Source organism: Glycine max, chromosome 10 (assembly GCF_000004515.6).
Source record: "Glycine max cultivar Williams 82 chromosome 10, Glycine_max_v4.0, whole genome shotgun sequence".
Lineage (NCBI taxonomy): Eukaryota > Viridiplantae > Streptophyta > Magnoliopsida > Fabales > Fabaceae > Glycine > Glycine max.
Genome location: NC_038246.2, coordinates 43351099 through 43369577, shown reverse-complemented (window position 1 = coordinate 43369577; position 18479 = coordinate 43351099). Strand labels below are relative to the sequence as shown.

The 18479-nt window shown below is 29.7% G+C and overlaps 1 protein-coding gene across 1 annotated transcript; it reads left to right on the top strand.

The window, feature by feature from the left end:
* Window positions 1–10249: 10249 nt before the first annotated feature.
* LOC100792470 (GABA transporter 1) lies at window positions 10250–13360 on the top strand. The gene is made up of 7 exons (XM_003536257.4): window positions 10250–10667; window positions 10784–11014; window positions 11631–11728; window positions 11831–12017; window positions 12101–12231; window positions 12602–12835; window positions 12934–13360. Exons 1-7 carry the CDS (start codon window positions 10538–10540, stop codon window positions 13312–13314), a joined length of 1392 nt encoding a protein of 463 aa, XP_003536305.1. The 5' UTR covers window positions 10250–10537; the 3' UTR covers window positions 13315–13360.
* The last annotated feature ends 5119 nt before the right edge of the window (window positions 13361–18479 follow it).

The window sequence follows — 18479 nt, the reverse complement described above, 5'->3', positions numbered from 1 at the left end:
AGATTAAAAAAACAAAGAATGAGAATTATTTCTCTTAAAGTGGATCCCATATATATATATATATATATACTTATCAAGTGAGAGGTAATTTACTCTATGCACAAACCGCAACGGGATTTCTTCCTCCAAGCAACTGATTGGATTCTTCAACTTAGTTTTGATCATGTAATCTTTGAGTTTGATTGTAAGACAGTTGTGGATAGTTTCAACAAACACACAACTGGTCTGTCTGATTTCCATGTTATATTAGCTAAATGTAGAACAAATATTTCCATTATTCTAAACTCAAAAGTAAGTTTTTTAAGGAAACAAACCAATCATGATGTCCACTCTTTAGTTATTTATTTATTTTATTTTTTATAGTTTAATTAATTAAATTATTTATTTTCTGTATTCTTAAGTGAATATGTTATTTTTATGGTTCATTGTTGTGGTACGTTTTCTTCGCTGTGATCCTGACGTGGAAGTTCATTGTTTATTGCTTATTGTATAGTATAGTGGTAATTGCTTGTTTGATTGTATCTGTTGATAACTGCAGTTGGAAAGAGGTTCCAAATAGTGATGATTATGTATTCTTTTAAAAAGCTGCGATCGAGTTTGGTAATAATCCATTATGGATATCAATCAGTAGCAAAATAAAATTTTGCTTTACGATATTGAGTTTATTTGGTCCACGAGGCAATAAAATATAGGATAAGTGATTCAGTATGCACATGCATACACGAAGATCGAAGAGTAACCAATAAGTATATATCAAATTAATCTGATAACGGCTTTCTATTTGCTTCACAAACAAAACAGGAGGCAACACTTAAAGTAAAAGCATTCAATAAACCATGCAAATGCAAGCATCGTCGTTACATTGTAGAATCTCCCTTCTCAAGAATACGTGTAATATTTGAAACGACACGCACACAGACTTGCAAAAGCTATCTTTATATATCAAAGAGAACTTTAGTTTAAACCGTAAATATAACATTATGGTTCCCTTTAGCATCCATAAACCGTGCATGCCACTATGCCACAGGATCGACGTTAATTAATTTGAACTGATCATCATTGATTACGATATATGCCTATATATGTATATATTGTTTTATATGATGTTATATAAAGGGAAATCTGATGTCGGTTCAGACCATTAATTTTTTTTTTTCTTACAGAAATAGAATAACGTTTTTTTTATTCATAATCAAGTGAGCAATACAATAAGAAATCATACTAATTAAAGGTTTGGAGACTAGGATAATAAGGAGTTGCTTTTGCTAAAGCATGGATAACTCCATTGGCTTGCCTCTCGACAAAATTAACTTTAAATGTTTGGTTACATGATAAAATAGACAGACCCTTGATTTGTTAAAGCTATATCTAGCTTTTGAACTTTGAATCGGTGGGATTCTTTTCAATTACATGTATACTTGAGAAGGGAAATTCTTCAATTTAATTTACTTGTCCAATTGTTAGAATTTAATTATTTCTCACTCTAAATCGCTGAATTTGGTTTGGCTTAAATATTTGGGAATCGTGTGATTAATTATGTGATTTATTTTGAACTAATATTTGAATCTGTGTATTGTACAAAATAAATATTTATTTTATATAATTATTATATATAATGAAATATTAAAAATAATAGATTATTTCTGAACTCATGATCATAGGCTCGATCAATTTAACTTTAATAATGAGATTCCTCCTTTCTTTATTTACCGTTCTTTTGATTCAACTCATTGCGATTTGTAATTCACCCAAAAAAAAAAAAAAAACTCATTGCGATTTGCATGAGTCCTGCCTAATTCTTCATCATTTGTAGGGATAAATCCAAGATCAAATTATAATTAAGAACATTCCATATAGCATACCTTTATATAAATTAAGTATATATGTAGTAATAAAAAAATTAGAGAAAGAATGATGTATCGTTAAAAAAATCTATATTAAAAAAATTTCTTACAAAAGACTTGTATTTACTTCATTAAAAATAATAAGAAAACTCAAAATTAACTCCTTTCTGTGATTATAATATTTTTTACATCGCTGAGTTTATTGCAATGGTTAGTAAAAAAAAGTTTATTGTAATGGAATCAAAACCAAACTTCTTCAGTGATAAAACAATTCATAGGGACGATTGGATTATCACTATGAGAAGCAAAATTAGTTGAAAAATTAGTTAAAAGATTAAAAGCGAGTGGGTGACATGAACATGAAAGACTAGCTTATTACATTAAAAATTTTGATAAAATTGATTGTTAAATAAATTGAAAAAAATATAAGATGACAGAAATAGATATATTTATAGTTTACTATTTTATGTTATATTTTCTTATGTTAAGTATTTTACTATTAATCTTATATTATTTTTTAAAATATTTTTAATCAAGTTTAAAATAAATAAAAAAATACACTTAAATACATATTATATTTTTTATTATATTAATTAGTATAATAGTTAAAATAAATAATTTAATATAAAATTATTCAAAAAATAATAAACAAAATATAATGTCAAAATAATAAATTAAATATTATAAGTGGTACAGTGCTTAAAATAAATATTGTAATATAAAAAAATATAAAATGTAATAACAAAAAAAAAAAACCTATCATTTATCATTATCAATGTCTTGATTTATAATATTAAATTAATAAAATAAATAATATAATCATTAAATTAAAAATGTAATATAAAAATATCCAAAATATATTATAAAAAATAAAATAAACTAGAGTACACCACTAAATTCATAACTTACAAAAAAACAAACAAACAAATCTAAACAAATAATACCCTCACTAAATTATGTTATAATACAAAAGTACATCCTTAGTTAATTTATGAAAGTTTGAACAATTAAAATAAGAAATGAATGGTAAAGAGAACCTATCAAAGTATAGCAGTAATACATCCCTATATTTCTTTTTTATTGTTTTGTTTTTTTACTCTTTCATACTGAAAATTTTGACAATCAAAATATCGTTATAATAATAAATATTTGTTATTTAGGCTTATAGTGATTTAAAGTTTCACGTGATGGTTATAAAAATGTTGTTCCATATAATTTAGGATGCCCATGCCAATTTATCGTTTACATTTTCACAACAGTAGACATGAGGAGGCCGATGTCCAAATAATGAGAAAAATCTGCTAACAAATCCCCAAATCCATTACCCTCCCAAAATCAGTAAGTTATTTAAACATTACAGTTCTTATGAATCTGATTAGGGGTGAGTAAACGGATCTAGATCCATAGATTGACCTGTGGGATTTGTGGTCTGTTCGGGTAACGAACTAATTTTTTTAAACGTTTCATGGTTATGTCATATTTTTGGGTCCGTCCCACCTAACCCGTGAACTATGCGGGGTTTGGCCCGCGGATTGTCTGCATGAAGATTTTATTGCTTTAAATATGGAATCGTTGAAGATGTTTAAGTTTTATATTTTAGATTTATTGTTTGGATTTTCTTTTGTTAAAATATTATTTATTTTATTGATGTAATTGACTAATTGTTAAGATTTTATTTACATTTATATTGAACTTAAATTGATTGTATTGTATTTTTATTAAAATTGAAATTCTTTTAAAACTAGGCCTGTGGACCGGCCCGTTTGACCCGTGGGGTCAAACGGGCCGGGGACAGACCAATTTATTTGATCCGTATAAGAATGCGAAGCGGACTGGCCAGTCCACTGTCAATGCGAGCTTATGCAGACAGACCTTATGTGGAGCGGGTCGGCCCGCTTACCCACCCCTTAATCTAATACAAACATTCAATATAATTAAAGACAAGAGAGACCCTGATAGATTGAATGAATTGTTTAATTTTAATAAATAATAAACAATGTATTTTTAAATAATTTAAGAGTGTTGAGTTTTCTCGTTCATTCTTCCATAATATCAAGACCATATTACCACTATAAGTACTATTACTAGTTTCATTTGGGCATTTGAATCATACACTTTTTTTTATTTGAATCTTGCATTTTTCATTTCAAGAATACATATTTCGAAATGTAAATTTATATTTCAGAAAGAGCTATATAATGAAAGATGTAAGATTTGATTTAATAGTAAAAATGCAGGAAACAAATGCCTTTCATTTGAATTTTTTTATTTTAGTGGTAGAATCAAAGATGTACATAAATAAAAATAAATAAAAAGAAGAAGCTGAAAGCATCGCATGCCACACGAGTACAAGAGTACCAGCCCAAAAAGGCCCAAAACCAGTGCTCCAAAATGCTCAAGATGTTGACCTAAAAAAAGACCAAAGGATGCATGCCACTGGATTGACCTAATCTAAAGATTAAAAAAGACTCCTAAAGAACCTGAAGTCCTGAACCAAAAAAAAATAAAAAAAATAAATAAACGTACAAAAGTATAATGAAAAGAGAGACCCGGTAAAATATTTTCTCCTAAACAAAAAAGAATATTTAAAACATATTTAGTTTGCCGAAAATTTATTTAGTTTAATTTTTTTTATTTTATTAATATCTATAAAAACAACTGCTTATTTTGCATTTATTTTCTGTTCTTCAAATATTTATGTAAAAAACAGTGGAAAAAGGTAATTACCTGTCTGGTTTGAATATTGGTTTGGATGTTTCAATTAACTAAAGATCTATTATACCTGATCACCTCATCAAGGAATTTAGAAGCCAAATCAGTGTTTATAAAAAAAAATGCATAGAATATTGGTTTGGATGTTTCAATTAACTAAAGATCTATTGTACCTGATCACCTCATCAAGGAAAAAAAATGAATAGCTCTTGCTACTCTAAGAAAAAAATCTAAAACTCCAAGAACTTGAAAAAAAATAAAGTCAATAAACACTTATGTTCGATAGTTTTTAGTTTTTTTTTTACTAATTGAGAAACTTATTTGATTATTCAGTAAATAAGGTTTTTTTAATAATTTCTAGTGTTTTTTTGAAAAAAATATTACTTAAAGTCACATTTTTTAAAAGGACATCTTTTAACTTTTTATATTTTCTTTTACTTTTTTTATATATTTATTTATTATTCTTATTACATTTTTAAAATAAATCATAATTTTATTATCTTTTTATCATTTTACATTTTTCAATTGCAATTAGTTTTAACAAATATTTTTAATTTAATAAGTTAATCTTTCAATTTTGAATTATTAATTTTTAACTTTTAATTACCAATTAATTTTTTAGTTAATTTTATGGAAGAAAATCTTATTGAACAAGTACAAGATGAATCCAATAAGAAAATGAGATAACTCAAGTTAGTCAAAGTCAATATAACCTATGGATTCTTCCAAAAGAAAAACAAAAGAAGATAAATTATTCATGGAGAGACAAGTCATTAGCCTAGCCAACTTCAAGCCATGAAATATTGACAAATATCATTTACAGACAAAATATACACAAAAATAAATTTTTGTCCCTCTTTATTAGTTTATTCTCACTTTACTCCCATCTCTTTTTGTCAACTTGCATAGCAACATAATTATCTGTCTTTTGCTTTGTCATTAAAGCGGCGTCTATATCTTTTGCGTAAGCATTAAGCAACAAATGAATTTGCTTGAGTTGGCATGTTTTTCATATAGTAATATACAATAATTCCTACCATGTTTTATTTTTTGTTTATTATTGGGTTAATGAAGCCTTATATAAGTTATATGAAAATGGGTTGCATCAAAAAATCCCTGAGGACATGGATTAGTTATCCTGTAAACAAAATTGTAAGCACACACAACTCGATCCACTCTATTGATATTCTGATTTTTGGTTCCAATTCCTCCATTAGGGGAGTTAGTCAACAGTTTACCATGACCACATAAGCACTTTTTTGGTTTGTTTTAAAACCACAATAAGCACTTTAGTTATTTGTGGACCGTTATTACAATATTTCCAGGGAAGCTTCCATACCTTTTTTAATTAGAAGACAAATTGGACAAATCCAGAACCAGATGCCAAGCAAGAGCAACATAGTACTGGTAAAATGTCAAGAATCATGATGACTTACGAGGTTAATTGGAAAGGAATTTGTGAGGTGTAACACAAGCCTTTCAATATTTTCATTAGAGAGAAGAGAAGCTTCTGGCAAGTGAACAAAATTCCTTTTGTTTTCTACCAAAATGTGTTGCTCCTTTCACTTTTTGTAGAGCATCTCTTTAATTGGGCAAACCGCAGACATGCGTGCATGGAAAGAATTGAGACGAAAAAGAAAGGAAAAAAAAAAGGAATAGATAAAAGAAAGTATAAACAATTCCTAAAAAGAGAGAATTAGAATAGAATTAGGTTGAACGTATGAAGGGAAAAAAAACTATTAAAGGGGCATTGAAGAAAAAGTAACTACCTTCCCACTGATAAAAGAAAATTGAAGAAACAGTAATGAATATATCTTTTAATTGGTTTACTTAAAACATTTAATATGTTTTTAGCTTTTTATATGTTAGATGACTCAACAAATTTTAGTTATATATGAATATAAAATTATAATTATTACTACCTCTTATCTTTTATGTAAAAAAATGTGTATTATTTTATCTTAATTATAAAAAATATGGACCTATAAAAATTTAATAATTATATGTTAACTTTTTATATTCTGAATTTATTGTGAAGTCTATTAATAAAACATTCACTTATACAAATGAATATATTTATTGATCTATTAATAATTTAAACCATACGATGAAAATAATTATTCTTTAAATTGCGAACAATATTATTAAATATAACAGTCACTTAAATCATTCAACGCAATAGATATTTGTTAAATAAATTTAAATTTCTAATTTTAATTAAAATTATTATTTTTAATCTTAATGAAATTTTTTTTATGAGTATATAGCACCTAAGGAAATATTAAACACGAGCTTTCCTGTGTTTTTAAAGATGACTTTTTCTTCCCCCAGAAATATCTCAGCAAATGCATATATATTAAAAGTCATAATGTATATTATTTTTAAATCTTATGCAAAATGTCTAAAAGTAATTATATTCTTGGTCTAAGTTTCATACTGCAATATTCAACAAATTAAAACCCTTTAAGATAATTTTGGTGACATGGAGGATCACTCTTATTTGTCTCTATAAAGTCAAAGTAGTGTGCAATAAATAGTGGTCCGACTTTTCAAACTCATTCATTGGTTTTCTTTTTCTCCTTAAATATTGTTCATGGGAGAAAACTAGACGTGCATGCAAAGAGTATATATGAGATCATGGATTATTATTAGTGTTATTTTCAAAGGCTTAATTCGAAAACGATTTGGAATATGATGTGCTTTTTAGGTAAATATCTACAAAAGAAATGTTCAGTAGACTTATAGCCGTCACAGAGGAAAATTCAACTCATAATAATAGACTTCAAAGTTCATTAACATCGTACTTAAAACTGTTTTTTTTTTTTAAAATAAAAACTCTTCATCCCTTATGCTAATATATTCAGAGTAAAAAAAAATTTAAAAAGTGATCTAATTTATTAATAAGGAACGTTAGCAATGCAATGTTTTATTATGAAGTAAAATTTATAAAAGGTTAGTTAAATAATAAAAAAAATAAAAAGATTAGTTAAACCCCCTTTTATATGAGTCTCATTTCTAATCTAGTAAGTCACACCTCTTATTCATTAAGTCTTACATAATTTTATTTAATAATAAATTATTAATATCTTAGAATGAGTGTATTTTGTGCATTTCTCATCTATAAATAATTTTATTTTGATGTAGATATTTATATAAAGAATAGCGCAGGAACCTCACACATGTCTTGTAGTCCACATGTATATTGTCCACTTCTTTAAAAAAAATGAATATTATCCACCTGTAAATTTTGATGCAGGCCTTGTACTGGGTCAACCGGAGTTACAGTGGAATGCTTTTAATTACTAAAATGTTTTCAATTTTATCAAGTAAAATAATTTATAAATTAAATTAAATTATCAATATGATGTTAGTATGAGTGGTCAACAAAAAAATGTTATTATTAGTATGAGTGAAATTAATTGGACAGAGATTCTTTCACTAAAATATTGAATTCAAATCTCATGAATACTAAAAAAAAATATAATTATTTTAAATCAAACATGATATATATTGTTGAATAATTGTCAATTTATAAACTATACCGATCAAACATGGTATATATATTGTTGAATAATCGTCAATTAATAATTGGTATTTTATTTTGTGAAGACCATTTAATAATTGGTATATATACCTGCACAGAATCTCACAATCATCCTTGTTAATTAATGTTTTCCATTTATAATACGTTCTATCTTCTTTAAAATTAAAAAATAAAATAAAAAATGTACTATAGAGATGTAACTAATTTTTTTATAAAGAAGTTATATGAGAAATTTTTATAAAGTTACAATGAGAAAAAGTGTTATACATTAATTGTATAATTTTTTTTACATATTTACTTTATCACAATTTATTATGTATGACAAATTTATTATTTTTAAAATATTTATCGTAAAATAATTTAAATAATAATTTGTGATAAAATGATATTATAAAATTGTTGTATTGTTAGTGCATAAATATTAAATTTGTTTAAGAATATATTATGTGTATTTAGTCAAGAGTTAATGGTCAAAATTTTATTTGAATGAGCTAATCTGAAAAAGAGTCTTGTTAGCTAGCCGTTAATTTATAATATTTTTAATTAACTTTTCTAATTCATTGAATATTTGGCTTTTAAAAAGGCATTGTTGGCTATTAAGTTACTCAATTCATACGTTGGCAACATTTTTTTTTCTCTCACCAAGACAATAAAACTGTGCATCAATGTATAAATGTAGCTGTCATAAAAAAGAAGGAAAAAAAAACCATCATTCATATAAAACAATTTGTTGAAATATCTAATATGTAAATATGTAGTCTCAGGTTTGACTCTTGAAAATCTTAACTCTATAACTAAAAATCTATTAGAGAGATGAGAGTTTTTAATTTTTGAATGTAAATTTAAAAATAAAATACATTCAATTAAAATTGAGTTGAATTAAGTTCTAATTCAATTTCAAATATTTTTAGTTTAATTTTTAAGAGAAAAAAGAGAGAGGAGATTTTGGGTTTTAGATTCTCGATGCAAAAATAAATTGAAAAATGTTAACTAATGTTTATGTTGATAAAAAAAACTTTTTTTATTTATCAATTAATCATAAAAAGGAATCAAATTTATGCTGATAAAAAAAAACCCTTTTTTAATAATTACCTAAAGAAAGTTGTATTCAAAATTTAAAATTATTCCATTTTTTTCCAACCCAAAAAGGTAACATGTAAGAGAAAGAAAAAGGAAAACTAAGGAAAATTATACCCGGTAGTGAAAACAATTATTTTTCACAAATTGTTGTCCTTATAACTGTTACAAAGATTAATGTCACTCCAAGATAAATAAGAATATAGCCAGGACCTAAGATAGTACTAATATTATTCTGTCCACAAACTTGTGTGTTGAATTCTACATAATTTCTAACTCAATTAGTCTCTGTCCTTAGTTTCGAAATCTTAAAAGGGTTCACCTAGGAGTGAAAATTAAATACCTGACACGGGTTATTTTATAAAAAAAAAAATCCAAATTTTGCTAAGAAACATTAAAATCAAACTAGAAGGATTTTCTTCATGTATAAACCTTGTAATCTATTTGAATAGTTTGTTTTGACAAGATGCAACTGACTATTTGCATAAAATAGTATTATACCGTTAAGACTTGTTTGTTTGTGTTATCTTAAGAACAAAATTTAATAACTGTATGTATGTTAATAATATATTTTATTTTAGAAAAATCAAAATTTATTGAGTTTTTTTTTTTAAAGTTGAAAACAATAGTACCTCTAAAAGAATAAAAAAATTGGCCAAAGTAAAAAATATTAAAAGCATTAATTATTAATAGAACAATATAATCAGTTTTAAAAATGGTTGGTTGCAAATTTAACCATGAATATGATTGCAAATCAGAACAGAAGAACACAGTTGTATTGTATTGTAGCTAGGTTTCCTGCATGTGTGAAATGGAAATCTTTGTAAGGTGACAGGCTGTATGATCTGGTCAACATTTTCTCACAAAAATACATAGGATGTGGCAATCATAATATAATACAAGACAGCTGATTAAATTTGACTTCAATATTGATGTAATTGGAAGAGCCACCTTTGATGCTTTATTCATTGTCACCCTAGCCCACCTCACCATGCCATAAAACTCTAAGCATTCCTATTAAACTAATCATCAAGCAAGTTGTTTCACATGTGTGTGTGTCACTGTCGCATATACCATTCAAAATCATCATTTTTTTTCCAACGCACTGTAGTTAACTGTTAAGCTTCTTTGACCACCCTGACCTCAATCATGTTTCTGCTGCACCCCCTAAACTTATTTCAGTCTTTTTCAACATTCATGTCAACTTGCTCTCTCTTCCTATTTATTTATCTATACGAGGTCATATAGTATTATTGTTATCATTATTGATAACTCAAGGTACATATATGAAATTATAAAAAAACAACAACACAGGAGACACAGAGAACAAGGATTAATTCATATCAGAGAGAGAGAGAAGATGGGAACTGTTACTCGCAGCTCCTCTGAAGTGTATACAAGCGACAGTGAAAAGGGGTTTGCGATGAACCACTCTACTTCTACTTCCCCAGAGCTAGATGCTGGGGCAAAGTTTGTTCTTGTATCTCGAGGTGAGGCTGCTTTTTCCTTTTTATTCAATCATGGTTGTGATGAACAAAAGCAAAGACTTTTCAATGAAGATGAGAAAAAAGGGTGTTTGTGTTGATGAATTGTTCACAATATGCAGGATCATGGTTGCACTGTGGGTACCATTTGACTACATCTATTGTGGCTCCTGTGCTTCTTACTCTTCCTTTCTCCTTCACTTTGTTGGGTTGGGTTGGAGGAGTGCTTTGGTTGACCCTTGCAGCAGTTATCACATTCTATTCATACAACCTTTTATCTGTGGTCTTGGAATATCATGCACAGCTTGGTCGGCGCCAGCTTCGATTCAGGGACATGGCTAGAGATATTTTAGGTGATTTTTCAGCTTCTTTTGCTTCCTGATTTGAATTAAAAGCACCCCATTTTTCACAGAATTATCTTGCTTTTGGGGGACATAAAAGTCCTTGTTATATATTTTCATTAGTCCAAATTTGCTTTCATCCTCAATTCAAAATAAGATCAGGTGTTTGGAAACCTGATGAGAAGTAAGAAATCATATCGGTCACATCAACCAAACACACTAGTTTATCAAGGTTTTAAAAGCTGAAACTGCTGCTTTTCGGAAATTGATTTTCTTTGTCAGAAGAAAAGCACTTGTATATTTGAGAAAAGCTGTGCACAGCTTGATTTAATTGCTTCAGGCTCTTTATTATATATTAGAAAAATTAGAGAGAAACTAGTAGTATATTAGAGTATAGACAATAGCTACTAATCATGTACAGAAACTTTTTAACTGTTGTGTTATCCACTAGTACTTTAGTAGGCATTTATTTGACTACTTGTCTGATTTTCTTTTCCCCTGAGACTAGTAGTTTCCTTATTTTCATTGTTGCATTCTTTTACTTGGATGGGGGGTGCGTCTTAAATGGGTAGGGGCCTTGGGGGTATTCATAGTTAATGGTATAATTGAAATGCAAATGTTGTGGCAGGACCTGGATGGGCAAGATACTATGTAGGTCCTCTTCAATTTGCCATATGCTTTGGCACAGTGATTGGTGGTCCTTTAGTGGGAGGAAAGAGCCTCAAGGTAATTGATTACTAGTGTCATTTACCCATTACAGTTTCTGAAATTTCCCATCCCCATGTTACTGTGTTTTATTGAGAAGCTACATTTTCTTGTTCTTTGCAGTTCATTTACCAGCTCTACAACCCAGAGGGATCAATGAAGCTTTATCAATTTATTATTATATGTGGGGTCATAACACTGCTTTTGGCTCAACTTCCATCCTTTCACTCCCTGAGGCACGTTAACATGATTTCTCTGATTCTTAGTGTGTTGTATGCCACATGTGTCACGATCGGTTCTATATACATTGGTAAGAAAAGGAAAACACAATGGCATTGGCAACCTAAGCAGAAACTTGTAATCAACTTGATGTCTTGCTTGTATCTACTACAGGTCATTCCAAAAATGCGCCACCAAGGCATTATTCTGTGAGAGGTTCTGATGCTGATCAACTCTTTGGTGTCTTCAATGGTATCTCAATCATTGCTACCACATATGCTAGTGGAATCATTCCAGAAATACAGGTTAGTTTAGCATCTTGGTATTCATTTTTCACAGAAACAAATTCTCCCTCCAGTTCTTTACATAAGAAACAATCGCATTTCTTTGGTCCTATCTAATGCCTATGATTTCATTTTGCCTATGGTTCTTTTTTTATTGAAATTTATGTTAGAAATGCATTGGAAATCAGGGTAGAAGCCCATTAATGATACTTTCTAATGAAGACTTCCAATTTTTTACTCCTTAACCACTGCCTTGAACTATTTAATTATATCATTTATATGGGTAGTTCTGGAATAAAATTCAAATTTATGACATTATTAATTAAAATTGACTAAGCACCTATTAGACATCATGTCAAGTCACTAAGTAGAATTCTTCTGCAATTTGCAGGCAACTTTGGCGCCTCCTGTGAAGGGAAAAATGTTGAAAGGACTTTGTGTCTGTTATTCTGTTATAGCCACCACCTATTTTAGTGTTGCCATCTCAGGTTATTGGGCATTTGGTAATGAATCCGGTGCATCAATTCTTGCTAACTTCATTGGTGAGACGAAGCCTTTGCTTCCCAAATGGTTTTTCTTGATGACTAACATATTCATCCTTCTACAAGTGATGGCACTGACTGCGGTAAGAACAACTTCTTGGTATACTATACATTTGTCTAATTTTACAATTCACAGCATTCCATTTTCATGATGAATGACCATAGATTGGTTATGTTACAGGTTTATCTGCAACCTACAAATGAAATGTTTGAAGCAACTTTTGGAGACCCAAAAATGGGACAATTCTCCATGCGCAATGTTGTGCCAAGGGTGGTACTTCGGTCACTATCAGTGGCAGCAGCCACGGTTTTAGCAGCCATGTTGCCATTCTTTCCAGACATAATGGCCTTGTTTGGGGCATTTGGATGCATTCCTCTTGATTTCATTTTGCCTATGGTTTTTTACAATATGACTTTCAAGCCCTCAAAGAACACAATAATGTTTTGGGTGAACAATGTGATAGCAGTAGCATCCTCAATTTTAGTTGTGATTGGAGGAATAGCATCTATTAGACAAATAGTTCTTGATGCCAAAACATACAATTTGTTTGCAGATATGTAAAAATTATAGCAATACATACAAACACCAGTGCTAAGTTTCACTGCAATTCTATTATTCATCTCAAATCAAGCAATTCTTTCAACGGTGTGGATTTTCTGACCCATTATCTTGTTAGAACTTAGAAATTACTAGTAGTATGTTTTAACAGCTTGATGGTTGTGGGCAATGCACGTATATAGCTACTGGGTTTTAGTAGTTTATGAAGACAGAACTGTGCAGTATTATTCTTTAACGTGTAACATCATTTGATTACTGGTTGTAGACCCACAACGTTGTGTGGTTGTCAAAGATGTAATTAATAATTGAATTGTTTAAGACATTATGTTGGATTGAAAAAGAATGTAAAAAAATCATAGTCAAGGAAATAGCCTTTAGACGTGGAAAATGGATAAAGTGGAGAAAAGGCACCAGATGAGTTAAATGAAAATTGTTAATTAGAGAAGTAGTGGTTGAAAAGAAAAAGAATTAATAAAGGACATTGAATACATGAGTGGAGAAGGAGGTTATTCTAGATTTCTATAGCTCTATGATCATGATGCTAATCACTTGGCCCATTACAATTAAACTCAAACTCAATATTGAGAATTTTCTGCCGCTACACCAATCCCAGTTCACCTGAGAGAATAGAGTTTGTTAAAAAGGCAGACACAATGAATCTCACAAGTCACTCCTAGTCCTAGAGACATTAGTCACGCCTTATCATGTAATAAGACTATGAGTAATGTAGAAATAACTTAAATAGATAAAATAACTAGTTTATATTAGTACATAATTAATCTCAAATGAGATTTTAACCATTTTAATTTTGAAAAAACGTTTTTAATGGTAGCAACAATTATATTATTGTGAATATTATTAAGTAATGGTAGCAACCACTCTACTCCGCCAGAGCTAGATGCAGGAGCGAAGTTTGTTCTTGTATCTCGAGGTGAGGGTGCTTTTCCTTGTTCTTGATGAACAAAAATAACAGTAAACTTTGTTTTTTGACTTTTCCAGGAAGATGAGAAAATGTTATTGATGAATTGTTCACTATATGGTGATGTGTGTGTGCAGGATCATGGTTGCACTGTGGGTATCATTTGACGACATCTATTGTGGCGCCAGTGCTTTTTTTTCTTTTTTTCTTTTTTGCAAAGCGAAATAAGAACTATATATTACTTTAACTGTAGTTTGGAGCAAAGTAGTGCCAAATTAACCAAACTGCGAAGATCATGTCCAGTGGCAGATACAAATAAGCTAAGTACCCTGTATATCAAGTGAAGTACCCCACAGCCCATAACAAAATAATTGAGTCCTGTGCCATCAGCAACTTGTGCCAAGAGCATTCCTCCACAATAGATGTCGTCAATCCAACTGTAATAGTTCAGCTAGCTAATAGACCACATAGGATCAATCAAATATCAACCAATCATAATAAGATGTAAAGAAGCCAAGATATAAGGTTTGTCTAGTGGTTAAGGGAGAAGAAAAGGGGGGAGAGATCATGAGTTCGAATCTCTCCATTAACAAAAACTAATAATACTAACAATTAGCATTTGTTGATCGAGAGAAAAAAAAAAAAAAAAAAAAAAGAGGTAGAGAAGCCTTCCTTTTTGCCTTTCAGCCAGGACCAAGCTTTGAACTTAATTGTTTCCATGATTTGCTGCAGATTTCCTCTCCCATCTTTACAAATAATCTGGTTCCTATGTATCCAAATCATCCAAATTGTTGCAGCCCAAGTCATCCACCACACCAATCTTACCTTGTTGCCTTTGAAACCAAGAGCGTGTTCCAGAAGTGTGGAATGCAGGAGTCAGGGAGTGGTTGCTGTCTCCCTATCCAAGCGTAACATTCCATCCAAATCTGATAAGAGAACCAGCAGGAGAAGAACAAATGGTTTGAATTTTCGGCTTCCTGGTTACAAAAACAACAACAGGACCTAGCTTCTTACTCTTCCTATCTCCTTCTCCTTCAAGCAATTTTTAAATATGGAAATATACTAATTAGTTCCAACAGAATAACCAATTAGACACCATGTCAAGTCACTAAGTAGAATTATTCTGCAATTTGCAGGCAACTTTGGTGCCTCCTGGAAAGGGAAAAATGTTGAAAGGACTATGAGTCTGTTATTCTGTCATAGCCACCACCTATTTTAGTGTTTTTCATCTCAGGTTATTGCGTATTTGGCAATGAATCCAGTGCATCAGTTCTTGCTAACTTCATTGGAGAGACTAAGCCTTTGCTTCCACAACATTGTGTGGATGCCAAAGGTGTAAGTATAGTTGAATTTTTTAACACATTATGTTGATGGAAAAATATTCTAAAAAAATCAAATTAGTCAAGGGAAACGGGGTGTTAGTTATTGCAACCCCAAATTGGATCAAACTTTATATTTCAGGGGACAATGTCGTGGCGGGAATAATTGAATCAAAGAGTCATGCCAATTATCAACTTTCATAAGGGAAGGCAAACCCACCCTTAGCAACTCTCAGATTGCTAGCCTACCACCTCTCTTGTTTTTTAAAGGCCTTTTAATTTGTTATTGCATGAAAATGTTGAAAACAAATGCAAGAGGTTTAAAATAATCATGTAGGATATACAGATAGTTTGGATAAACTCCCCTCCCCACACTTAAAGGCGTAGCATGGTCCCCAATGCTAAACAGTTAAAAGTAAAAGGAACAGAAAATAACATAACATAAATCAACTTCCCCAAAGGCCAATCAAGAAGGTTGATCACAGTGCTGTGTGAAGCTGTCAAACTGTTGCCGCTGATCTTCAAAACGTGCTTGCATTGTCAACTCTAAGCGATCAAATCAGTCTGAGGTGTAGAAAAGTGAAGAATTTACCCAAACAACCCACACCGAACCTCTTCTTTACCACTCCGATCTTCATGTACTTTGGCGGGTATTGTCTCCCTTTGTTTTTCATTTAATTTAATTTGAACGTCAAACGGTTTGTTTGGTTAGAGTTTTGGTTTCCTTCCTTGAAACCGCATTGGAATTCATCTGTCACATTTGTGTTGCTTGATGCTTCATGAGGGTCCAATTGTTTCCTTTTTTGTCTTGTGTTTCTACAACCTTCCTTATGAGACCTTCTTAAAAATATGCCTTTTGGGGTCAGAGTAAACATCACAGTGCTCAGCTGATGATTTTCTTTTTTAATTAACTATATTCGAGGTTTGTATTGTATATATGCATTCCAAAGTGCTAGTTTTTATGTTTATTAATGTGACCACGTGGGATATTCCATAATGTGCTGCCCAAAGTGAGAAATGTTCGCGAAAGAGGTTGCTTGGTGTTTTCATAATTATAATTCGATATAACAATTTTTTTTAAGAAATATTAGTTGTTAATTTATTAATTTTTATTTATAAGAGGTTGAAACTTATGATCTATTTCTCTCTCCCTTCATCTTTTATTACTAAATTGATTTTATTTATCCTAATTCAATATAATGTTAATTCCTTAGTCAATTCACATTAAGAAATGCTAACAATATTCTCTTAGACTTTTTTTTTATTGATTATAATTTATTGAAAATCTTTATAGGTTTTATTCCTCAATAAATATTTTTCTCTCTTAATTTATATTAAATGAGAAACAAATCATACTAAATTTCAAAAAATTCTAACCAATGAGTATCTGAAAGAGAGTCTAGAGAGACTCTCAATAGCATTCCTATTTGCATTTTCTCAAAACATTACTATGGTTGCTTTTCAAATTTATGCATTAGGAGGGCCCTTCATTTCAACATGGATTTGGGCTAGGTAGAATGAGAGGAAGGGTCGAGGGAGGTGTCCCATTGATGACAGGGCTTGAAGGAAGACATTCTGATGATGGTACTCAATCGAGCTTCAGGGGATGAATAGAAATTTTCATCAGTTGTATACAGTTATGTCAATACTCTCACATTCTCAGTATGAACGAAAAAATTTAGACATTTGCTTTACAGAGCCAAGTGTTTTAGAAGGTTCTGTTTGCCATATACCATAAGTAGTTCTGTTGTTGAATTGGTAGATATTTTCTTTGGTGATTGGTGTCAAATAATGGCAAATGATTGATTCTGTATCATATCTGTTCTCAAATCCTTTGCTACTACATGTCATTAATCAGCGGATTAACCTCTAAATACTCTTTTTACGCGTTTCTCAAGTGTTTCTAGACCATAACTAACCCTTAATTCATATTTGTGAGTGTAATTTGGAAAAAGGACAAATTTTTAGAATTTATATATGAAGGTAGGAGATGGAATAGAGCTGTGTCTAAAAATTCTGGAACTTGAAGCTGAATTTGTGACGGCTAGTACATTGTAAATCATCAATTCTTACTTTACTCTCTTAATTTTAAGTTGCAAAATTCTTTACCAAAATTTTGTATTCACCTACTTTTAGCATTTCCTAATAGATAAAACAACTAGTTTAGTACATAATCAAATGAAATTCATATAATTTTCATTTTGAATGATTGTTTTTAATGGTAACAACAACTAATGTGAATATTTTTCTTAAAAAAACTAATGTGAATAATATTCTTTTAAGTAATGTATGTATCTGAAAAAATTATTCATATAATTGAGTACTACTACTTCTAATTAAATATTATTAATTTTGATAACTAAAATCATAATTATTTATATTTGATGAAGAAATTAGTAAGTCATTTTAAGTCTTAAAGATTCAAAACCTTTGTGTGTTCACTTTTATTTTTTTAAAAAAAGGAAAATAAAATAGATTAATAACATGAAATGAAATGGGATGACAACAAATTACTAATAAAAGTTGAAATCAAGTGATTGGATACAAATAGTTAATGTATTGACATTAAAGTTAAATCGTCTAAATATTATTTGAGTTTGATCTTTGGTAAAAATAATTCTTTTGTTAGATTTTAATTATTTTCTGACCAAATTTTAAATTAGTCCGGATTCATTTTTCATAATGAAATGAAGGATTAATAAAAAAAATCAAGAAAAAATTAAAAAATAGAAAGTTAAGAATGTAAAAGAGGTTCATATATGCCTTATGAGTAGAGACAAAGAGGGGTGATTAGAATATTGAATATATAAAAAGTTGTAGAATGAATAGATATCAAAAAAACAATTAATAATTATTAATGTATAGATTAAAAATTTACAACAAAAACTTGGATAGAAAATTATGAATTGTTAATAATTGTAGAATTTAAG